At 35.1% G+C, this 11,327-nt stretch overlaps 1 protein-coding gene across 4 annotated transcripts; it reads left to right on the top strand.

Moving 5' to 3' along the window:
* Positions 1-377: 377 nt before the first annotated feature.
* LOC8270547 (delta(24)-sterol reductase) lies at positions 378-4,627 on the top strand. 4 transcript variants are annotated; one of them, XM_015720101.3, is made up of 4 exons: positions 383-535; positions 933-1,046; positions 2,384-3,656; positions 3,864-4,627. In XM_015720101.3, the coding sequence occupies exons 3-4, from the start codon at positions 2,409-2,411 to the stop codon at positions 4,317-4,319; spliced, it is 1,704 nt and encodes a 567-aa protein (XP_015575587.1). In that variant the 5' UTR covers positions 383-535; positions 933-1,046; positions 2,384-2,408; the 3' UTR covers positions 4,320-4,627. The 4 variants fall into 4 exon arrangements, with proteins under 4 accessions (XP_002520604.1, XP_015575587.1, XP_048228963.1 ...); XM_048373006.1 differs by having other exon boundaries at positions 392-535; positions 984-1,046; XM_015720100.3 differs by lacking the exon at positions 933-1,046 and adding an exon at positions 1,359-1,457 and having other exon boundaries at positions 393-535.
* The last annotated feature ends 6,700 nt before the right edge of the window (positions 4,628-11,327 follow it).

Below are 11,327 nucleotides of genomic sequence, written 5' to 3'. Positions count from 1 at the left end.
TTTTTAATTTTTTTTTTAAAATTTACTTTTAAATTTATGGGTCATTAATATACTTGACACCTTCAAAAAGAGAAAAAAAGAAAGAAAAAGAAATATTTTTTCCGTAATAAAAAGGAAGAGATTTTATCTATTTTAAAATCATATCACTGTATCAGACAACATCAAACTTAATTCTTTATGCATCATATTTTATGTGCTACGTTTAGATCTCATAAAATATAAAATATTCTGAAACTTACTCTTTTAAAAAAATTTAGGAAACGAATAAAACTTTTCTTGAAAAGTAGCAGCAATAATTTGAATTATTATATTCTCATAAGCCTATAATGATACCTCATAATGACACTTTATATTATAGGTCACTAATGTCAATACAATAAAAATAATAGAAATATTAAATTAAAAAAAATCTCACAGAGTAGGGACCGAGCACAGTGACCAGTGAGTAGCTTATATTTATCAACACTTGGAGTCTCAAAAGCTCGGAATTCGGTTCCGATCTTTGAGCTTTCCTCTAGCTGCCAATTTTTCAAAGGTAGTTTTCTTTTTTCTTTCTATCTCTTAGCAGATCTTTGTCTCAGTGTTTTTCGCTATAATCTCTCTGTTTTCAATTTTTTTTTATGTTATTTCTGTTTGGGTGCTGAGAAAATGAAAGAACCCATCTGGAAAACGAGTTCTTGAAGTGTTTTCTTTTTGTTTTTGGTTCTGGGTCATTCTTGTGGCTGCATTTTTCTGTCAGCTTGAAACTTGTTCTGGTACAGTATTTTTATTGTTTTGTTTCTTAAGAAAATGGAGGATTCTTTGTTACTGCATTATTCAGTCTTAGTGGAGTATCTAGATCTGATCTGTGTTTTTTTTCTTGCATGTTGATAAATTGACAAAATAATGCCTTATATTTGCTTGAATTTAATGTTTTCCTGTCTTATCTTTAGTGAAAAGATGGTGGATCTGACAGTGATTGACGTTTCACTTAACTAATGCAGCAAAACCCATTTCAAGATTTATGTTTTCTTTGCTTTTACGGACCTTATTCATTCATATTTGAGGTACTACCACAAGACATTGTCTTGATTCCTTGGAAAAAAAAGATTCTGGTGTTTTTGGTCTCTTGGACTGTTCATTTCACTTTCTTTGTCGCATTCAAGAGTTTATGATCCTTATTTTAATATATTTTGCATAGATCCATCTGTTGCTTTAGGACTACTAAAATAGTGAAGGAATTAACGTTTATGTCATTGTCTTGTGTTTGTTTGTGCTCTTAAATGAGTTATATTTTTGGTCCAACAAGAAAACTTGTTTTTTTGTTAGCGGGAGACTTTTTCTTGATTTAATTTTTTTTTTTGTTTTATTTGAACTAGGTCCCCTAAATAATCAACCAGATGTTTATAGCGTTTTCTTATTACTGGTCTACTAGATGATCAAATTGTATTTATAACAAGTGTATTTATGCAGCATAGGTATGAATTTTATCCTTTTGTCCTTGTTCAAGATTACCATATTTATTGATCATTTTCTTAATCAGGACTGATCTTTCCCTATCAATTGTATTTTCTTTCTCCTTTTGCCCGAGGACTTCAATTCTCTATTTTCTGTTTTGATAATTGATAGGACTTGTAACTTTCCTTTTTTTTTTTTTCTTTTCCTTCTTTTTTGTTGTTAAGCTGTCTTATTATGCAAAATGTGGGCTTTATATTTTGGCCCCTCAAATTCATAAAAGCAATTTGAATCATCGTGTTCCTTGACATTCTTAGAATTCACTCACCACTAAGTTGAAACTTATGTAGACTGCTTTGCTTATATCCTGTGATGTTGGACTTGTGAAAATCCTGTTCAGTTTCAGTTCCTTTCATCATTGTGTCGGAAGAGAAGATGTGTTCTGGATTTATCACATATGTGGTCAGCATTTGTGGGTTAGATATTCTGTTAAAAATTAACTAATAGTTGATTTCCCTGGACTTTTTTCTTATTGTTCGTGATGCCTGTATGGTTTTTCTCTTTTTTCTTTTTTTGGCTTTATCTGCATATGAACACTATAATTGTCTTCTTCAGTGTTCGAACGGAACTTCACTTTTAGAACTGAGTATGCATTTGCACATACTGTCATCTTTATGTTGTTTACTATTTGCATGCCACTAGGCTTTGGTTCATTATTAAGTGAAGGTAATTTGACTGTTTGAGATGCACTTATTTCTGTTGGTCAGTATTAATTCCAATTGCTATATCCTTATATTATCTGAAGCTAATTCATTGTTAATTCTACATTTGAGTAGATTCCCTCAATGCTTTCTTAATTTTATGACCTTTCTGTACTTGGGCTTGAGTTATCCTTGACTCTTTTGAAGTCTAAGTACTGAGTCTAAGCAATGTGTCATTTTCTTTACAGTAAGAGGCGTTATTACTACAAAAAGATGTCAGATCTTGAGGCCCCCCTGCGTCCAAAGAGGAAAAAGGTGTTGGTGGACTATTTTGTTCAGTTCCGATGGATTTTGGTTATTTTTGTCGTCCTGCCAATCTCCTTTACAATTTACTTTCTCACTTATCTTGGGGATGTTAAATCCTCAATGAAGTCTTACAAGCAACGCCAGAAGGAACATGATGAAAATGTTAAGAAAGTTGTGAAACGTCTCAAGCAGAGGAATCCATCAAAGGATGGTCTTGTATGCACAGCCCGTAAACCCTGGATTGCCGTTGGAATGCGGAATGTAGACTATAAGCGGGCTCGGCACTTTGAAGTTGATTTGTCAGCCTTCCGTCATATTCTTGACATTGATAAAGACAGAATGATTGCAAAAGTGGAGCCCCTTGTCAACATGGGGCAGATCACTAGGGCCACAGTCCCAATGAATCTTGCCCTTGCAGTGGTTGCTGAGCTTGATGATCTTACTGTTGGTGGGCTCATCAACGGTTATGGGATTGAAGGAAGCTCTCATATATATGGCTTGTTTTCTGACACTGTCGTAGCTTATGAGATTGTTCTGGCAGATGGTCGAGTTGTTAGGGCTACCAAGGACAATGAATATTCTGATCTTTTCTATGGCATCCCATGGTCTCAAGGAACACTTGGGCTTCTTGTCTCTGCTGAGATTAAGCTTATACCCATTAAAGAGTATATGAAGCTTACATACAAACCTGCAGTGGGCAATCTAAAAGATCTTGCACAGGCATATGTGGACTCTTTTGCGCCCAAAGATCTTGACCAGGATAACCCAGACAAGGTTCCTGATTTTGTAGAGGGCATGATTTATTCCTCAACTGAAGGTGTAATGATGACAGGGAGGTATGCATCTAAAGAAGAAGCCAAGAAGAAGGGCAATGTTATTAACAGTGTTGGTTGGTGGTTTAAACCTTGGTTTTACCAGCATGCACAAACAGCCTTAAAGAAAGGAGAGTTTGTAGAGTACATCCCAACCAGGGAATATTACCACAGGCACACAAGGTGTTTGTACTGGGAGGGAAAGCTTATTCTTCCATTTGGCGACCAGTGGTGGTTTAGGTTTCTCTTTGGCTGGTTGATGCCTCCCAAGGTTTCACTGCTTAAAGCTACCCAAGGTGAAGCAATCAGAAACTATTACCATGAGAATCATGTCATTCAGGATATGCTTGTTCCTCTTTACAAGGTTGGAGATGCCCTATTGTGGGTCCACCGTGAGATGGAGGTAACCTTGCTCTTTCCTAGTGGTGACTACGTTGTTAATGTTTTCTTCAGATTTAATTGTCTTTAATTGTGCATTGAAAGGAGGACAGCCTTAACATAACTATTAATAGCTGTTTCACCATTTTTAGTGGCAGGATATATTATGTACTTTTTCTATATATATTTCCATAGGCGTAGTGGTGGAGATTAACATGGTTGTTACTTCTAGGTATATCCCATTTGGCTCTGTCCACACAGATTGTTCAAGCTGCCCATGAAAACTATGGTGTATCCTGAACCAGGATTTGAGCATCAGCGCAGACAGGGGGACAGTCCATATGCTCAAATGTACACAGATATTGGGGTGTATTATGCACCGGGACCTATATTAAGAGGTGAGGTGTTTGATGGTGCTGAGGCAGTTCGTAGTATGGAGAGTTGGTTGATTGAGAACCATGGATTCCAGCCACAATATGCAGTTTCCGAGCTGAATGAGAAGAATTTCTGGAGAATGTTTGATGCTGGGCTGTACGAGCAGTGCAGAAGGAAATACGGAGCTGTCGGAACCTTCATGAGTGTCTACTACAAGTCCAAGAAAGGAAGGAAGACTGAGAAGGAGGTGCAAGAAGCTGAGCAAGCCCACCTGGAACCTGCTTACGCAGAAGTCGATCAACCAGCAGACTGATTATGGAAGCAAATTCAGAATGAAACTGGTGGATTTCTTGCAGTTACAGGAATCTGCCAGTGAGTTGTTTCATTTATATTTTTAGATTGCTTAGCGCTTTAGTTGCTGCTTAATTTTCAAGTCGGGGTTTTTAACGGATTAGATCAGACTTCAGATGATTTATGAGATGACATGTTAAATCTTAATGTTTGTAGACAGTTTCAGGCATGACTTCCTAAGAGCCATCTTTGAAATTTTGTGTGTTTCTTCCAGAGCTGTATAATTTTGGTTTAGGGCTTTTAACCAGTAAGACTCTTTGTGTTGTGGTATCGTTGTTAGTTGCTTTCCTGCAAGTTAGGCTGGTCAATAGTGATACAGCCAAGTCTATCTTGATTCCCTTTTGTGTTTGGCAAAACCACTTTTACAAATAATAATAATAATAATAATATTTAAATAGGTTTGATAAAAGTTGTTTATAGAAAAAAGTATTTGTTAAACGAAATAAATATAAACTTATTTTTTTAATACCCGATAGCGTGTTCATTGTTTGAGTTGGAAAAGAAAATAATCAAATCGAATTACTGATTTTTTTAGTTTTTAATATTTTGGTTTCTCTACTTTTTCATGATTGTAACATGTTTGGCAAAACGCATATTTTAATTTTGGTTCCTCTACTTTTTATTGTTTGTATTATGTAGTCTTTCTACATCAATTGCCTCTAAAATCGTTCTTACTTCTATTTCTACACCAGTTACTTTTATTTCTATACCTATTTAGTCCCAACGATTACGGTTCTTCATATTTTCTCTAATGTTCATGATAAATTATTTCTATGAAGCCATTTTTCTAGTCATCAGCTAATTGGATAATTAAATGGACACATTTAATGTTAGGGCTTGAATAAAGGAAAATGTTAGGGTTCACTTTTTTTTTTTGTTTTTGTTTTTATTTTTTGCCAATAGATAGAATGTTCATTGATATTGAAGAAGGGAAGGATCATTACAAAAGAATATTAGCCGGTCACATATTGAGCTGCTAGAACAAATTTGTCCATTAAAAAAGGGGCTGTCTTGCCAGCTTATTGGCAACCAAATTACAACCACGAGGAACAAGAACAAAAACATCTACACTAAACTTTTCACATAACGAAAGGGTTATTTTCAATAATAGGTCGCACTTCACATATTATAGTATTCTCTGAAGTCATAACGTCAATTATAGCCTTAGCATCCCCTTCAAATTCTCTTCTTGCCCAGGTTTCCAAAACAACAGCATTGGAGATATGAGGTACTTACGCAACCTGAGTGAATAACAGAGAACTAGAAGAGTCGTGAGCAACCACCCCAATAGCCCCACAGTTCTCCCTCTTATTCATAACTGCGTCAAAATCCTATTTGATAAAACCCATTCTAGGAGGTTACTAAGAACTAATTGGAATAAGTACTTGGCCAGAGGGTTGCAAATCAACAGCGGAAGCTGAATAGGTTGTACCTAGAGATTCCATAATGCGAATTACTTGCAGCAAAATAGATCCAATAGGTTGCCACTTATTTCAAAATAGAGTTTCATTCATGCCTACCTAGAGAATAGAACATATAAATTAGTGATCAAGGAATTACCCAAACCAGAAGCATTACGAAGGTCACACCACAACACTTGCCAAATTTCCTTAAACGAGGATGTTGTCCAAGCGGATGGATAAAGGCGAGGCTAGCCATAATGATCTAGCTTGAGAGCAATGAAAGAACAAATGAGATTCACTCTCCTCCAAACCGCAAAAAACACACAGAGGCAAACATTGAGGTATTCTCCTTTGTGTATTCACTCCCGTTGCAAGACCATCCTAATTACACTTCCAAAGAAACAACTATAACTTAGGAGGTAACTGCTTCAACCAAATTGACTTCCAAAAACACGCTCTTGGCCACTATTGTCATGTCGAGAAGCTGTTTTAACAAAAGATGCAACTTGAGAAGCCTTAGCTAGATGATACCCTGATCTAGCACTAAACTATCATGACTTAGTGAAGTGCTAGATGTTAAAGTATGCCCTAAAGATAAGGAGTTGTCAGATGATCTGTGTTAATTTATACATCACAATTAATGACATATAACTATAATAAAGCCATTGTTTAACTCTTAATGGTACGGGTAGTCATGGTATTATCAAAGAATAATTCAAACCGGTTAGAGATGAATACCATAGAATGTAAATACAAATGTAAGAGAAATTATAAAGAGAGTTTATAATGATAAGGTTCCATTATATACATTTCTAAACTTTGTTCATAGTCAATGTTTGATCAAGAATTAAATATTGATCTATCACTTACTTTTGAAGTAAGCAATCTGTCTCATAAGATTAAAGAATATGAATTTCGAGATAAGCATATGGGTACTTGTTACAAGATCAAGTTCATTGAACATGAGCCCCCTACTGAATAGTCCATAAGGAATTTACTCCAAGTGTCTATGGACTAACAGACCAAAGTAACTTCGTCTATTTGGTCAAAATCTGTCGTATCTTTGGTATTATTATAAGTAGCTGTATTTTCTTGATTATCGGTAAAAATTACTACACTCTTGTAACAATCATTTAAGATGTGATCTTTAGACTTGAAATAATATTATATTATCTTATTTGAAGATTACTATACTTTGTCCTATCCATAGAGCACTCAAGGGATAATCATTCGGTATAGTAGGAGTCACATGAAAATAATAAGTTATCAATAAAAAATTCACTGCCCAAGTTTATATGTCATGGTATCTTTTCTTGATGATTCTTGATTTGATTAACATAGAAATTCTTGGCCAAGATTGTATAAATGAAGATTATGAAAAGTGTTTCATAGATCTTATTCAAAATATTATATGCAATTATCAAGAACAAATATTATTGGTTTAATTATAGGGTTAACACTTGCATCCATACTTTATGAACCAATTGGGATAAAAGTACAATGAAAGTATTGAATTACATTGTAAGATTGTTCACTATAAAGATTGATTAAAGCACTTTAATCATTCCTATAAATTTTGGTAGTTATGATGTATTGCTAGATGCCAATCTTGATCTATGAATATTGATTAAGTTAATTAAAGAATTAACATTGCTTAAAAGAGTTTAATTTATAATCCATATTTATTGCCAACATGTTAGGAACATTTTGGATCATATAAGGCTTTAAGTGAGGATTAAAATGAGGTTTTAAGCATTGGACTTAAGCTCATATATTGGGCCTAATTAAGGGCAATTAATTAAGAGCTGATGAGCTTGTATAATGGGTCTATGATGTGTTTATTATCCATGAATTATATCTTAATTAATCTAAGTCCAATTAGGAAAAAAAGCCAACTTAATGTAAGCTAGGATTTTATAGTAATTCTAAACTTTTAAGGATTTTGATTAAAAGAACATATATATAGAAAGATATGCATGGGTGATTAAAATGCCTTATATATAGAAAGAGATGCATGGAGTGATGTCTATAATGAAAAACATGTTTTTCTAGAGAAGAATACCTTAGGTGAATCCATCAATAAGATTAATTAATTCATCTCTATCGCTAGGAACTAGTATTCAATCTCCTACGTCTCTTTCCAATCTCTTAAAAGTTGTTTAATAGATCTTTACTTAGAAACTTGTGTGGATCATTAAAAGAAGTTGGTCATGTGAGCAGCTTTGAAGTGCATTAATCAACCTTGAAGAATCAAGAATCAAAAAAGCAAGAAGCACTCTTTAGAATTAGCAACATACTCCCTTTGTAATCAAGGAGTTAGGCTACTAGAGGAAAAGAACTGCATAAAAACTAACAACACCTGAAAAATGGTTAAATTGAGACTGTCAGTCTCGAGAGTGAGTTAAAATTATATATCCCAAATGAATACAACATGTCACAACCCGACCTGTGGGCCCGTGACCGGCACTAGGGAATGGGTAGGTGTAAGGCTACCGAATCCCGTAGTAACCCTGACCATTCACTAACTCAAACAAATTGAAATTCGGACTCAGTCTAAAGCACTGATTCACAATTTATCTTAACCATTAAATTCTACATATTAAATTCAGTCTGCCAGTATAAATAAGCAAGAGCTGGATTTACATAAAATTTCAACTGATAAGTCTATTATTTCTACTACAGAGAATCTAAAATTTTTACAAGTCAAACATACCAAAATCAATTACATCAGCCGATGATGAAGGAGTCGGGTTGCTAGATAAGAATTGCAGGAAAACTAACAATCACCTGAAAAATAGTGAAAATGAGTCTGTCAATCTCGAGAGTGAGTTAAAATCATATATCCAAAAATGATTTCAAATACTTCAATAACACATTTCTTTCATTTGAAATAAACATTAAATCATACAAAAATATACGTGTCATGCAATGCTTAAATAAAAATAATTTTCACATACTACGGGACGAAGTATTTCAATAGAACCCTAAACCCAATACTAACATCATGACTCTCTCATTCTAACAGAACTGGCGCCCAGAGAGCGAAGCTCGACTAGGGTACTTCCAGTTCGATCACTTAATTATCAGTATTACTCTTAGCCTTTAGGCTTTCTTACTCCAATAAGACTGGTGCCCAGAGAGCAAAGCTCGACCAGGGTCCTTAACTCCAGTCTGGTCACTTAGGTTTCCAAATAAGTCGGCTCCCAAAGAGCAATGCTTGACCAGAGACCTTTACTCCAGCAAACACACTCTACTCAACCCAGAGAGCAATGCTCGACTAGGGCAAGTCCTAAAATTTACCTTTTTAAATTTACCCTTTTTGCCCTTTTATTATTAGTCTCGGATTCATACTGGTGCAACTCAGCAAATAGTATGTTCTACTGCCGTCCCATCCCGAATCATCATGCAATAATAAATTCAATGATGAAGAACATGATATATATGAATAGTAATTAAATGAATAATTTAAACTCATAATCAATTAATCACAATCACTATTGAAAATCTACGCATGACACGTGCATAACAGATATATGACTTTAACTCACAGATCTGACGACCTCCTAGCTCTGCTTCGATGACTCAGGTGGAGCGGGCCGAACTGACGAATTATCTAATCACGGAAGACAATTAATCAATAATGTTGAAACATTTGACAATTAATCCTAGGTCTAGACTCCTAGGACTGACTGTCTAAGAATCTCAACTCGAAAGAATTCTACCGAAAATCCGGCAGAACCTCCCCTAAATTACGAACATATACCCTCCGTATAACGGGTCTAGGACCTGCCAGAAAATACTTCAAATGTACAACGATTAATTAATGGGATTCGGCTCACCAAAACTGCATTAATTTTTCCGACTTCGCAACACAACACAAACACGACTATTGGCAGACAATCCGACAATTTATTTTAACTAATAATATTTCTAAGGCTCAACTCATTTCAATAATCACATAAATTTTGCCAATAATTCTAAAATCAACGGGCCAGAGAATTACCGAGATGCTTGATCGCTCGGTCGACTCGCCTCCAGCCGCTGGAGTCTGATCGACGATTTGAACGCACCAACGGACTCGAAACGACGCGCTCATGAAGATGCCCGATCATCCAGAGAGCTTTACGGACGATCTCGACCGTCGATTTTCAAACAGAGTCCGATTGCCACAAAACCGGTGCCATTGTAAAGCTTGAGCTGAGGGGAGTCCGGATAGGCCCTCCGATCGGCTAAAGCTCGCCGAAAGCTCGCTGGAGAAGCCCTAGATTAGGACTGCCATCACTTCGCCGGATCTCCTACCTTCAGCCACCATTGTCGACGCTGCTACTCCCAAAAGAAAGCCCTGAACTCACCGGTCATTTTGAGACCAAAATCGCCGCCGAAGGATGTTGGAAACGGCCGGAATGGCATCGGAAGCCCTGCCTTTTCGCTTCTTGCTGGCTTCTCCGCCACTGCCGCTGACCCAACTGCGACCTCCGCCACCGACGACGTGCAGCCGAGAAACGTCTTCTCCCCGCGCCACTCTCTCCCCCGATTTGTCCTCCTCCTTCTTCTTCTTCTTCTTTCTTTTCTTTCCTTTTCCTTCCATATCGACTCTTGGTCCCTGAACTTTTCTTCTTTACCATTTAGTCCCTCAACTTTTTTAATTACTAACAATTCATCCTGCAAAGTTTTTGATTAACCCTTAAACTTTTCTTTAGCTTTTCGATTAAGCCCCTAACTATTTAGTTTGGGCCAAATTAGAATTATTGAAAATATATAATTACATATTTACCCTTGCTTTTAAATGCAAAATTAATAAAAGCCCTTGCCGACATATTTAATTATAAAAATACCAAACATATAAATTTTCATTAAAACCCCATATTAATAAAATTACACTTTTAATCCTTATTCCAAAATAAATCTCCAATTTAATCCTAACACAATTAATTTAGTTAATCAATTTGCTAAATATTTTTCAATTAAAATTAACACATTTGCTAATTAAAATTTATCATTCCCTGATAATTATTTTATAAAAATATTATTTACTAATTCTTCATAACTCTCAAATATAGAATTTTAATTCTTATTATTCCTTTTGGGAAAAAAAATTAATGACAAAAAATATAATTTATTTTCCAAAAAATTTACTTAATTAATTTCTTAAAAATCAAACTAATTGGATATAAAAAATATCTCCCTTATTTGTCTAGCATTAAAATTCCATTTAAATCATTCCAATTTAAACCAAATAAAAATAAAATAAAATTAATTTAAATAAAAACTCATTTATTAATTGTTACTAATATTATTATTATTAAAGGAAAATTCAGGGTATTATACAACACTTCAATAAAATATTTGTTTAATTAAAATAAAATACTAAGTCATGCAAAAACATGTGTCATGCCATGCTTCTATAAATAAATTTTACATACTACGGGACGAATACCTCAGCAGAACCCTAACTCCCAACGCTAATAGTCTTAGCCTTTCGGCTCTCTCACTCTAATAAGACTAGCGCCCAGAGAGCGAAGCTCGACCGGGATCCTTAAACCCAGTCTGGTCACTTAATTTCTAAT

The sequence above is a fragment of the Ricinus communis genome, chromosome 4 (assembly GCF_019578655.1).
Source record: "Ricinus communis isolate WT05 ecotype wild-type chromosome 4, ASM1957865v1, whole genome shotgun sequence".
NCBI lineage: Eukaryota > Viridiplantae > Streptophyta > Magnoliopsida > Malpighiales > Euphorbiaceae > Ricinus > Ricinus communis.
The sequence above is the reverse complement of the archived record's forward strand: the minus strand, read 5'-3'. Positions and strand labels throughout refer to the sequence as shown.

Excerpts from the sequence above, each read along its gene's own strand:
- LOC8270547 (XM_015720100.3), top strand. Across the intron at positions 3,657-3,863 it reads GGGTCCACCGTGAGATGGAG|GTATATCCCATTTGGCTCTG; the intron begins GTAACCTTGCTC and ends TGTTACTTCTAG.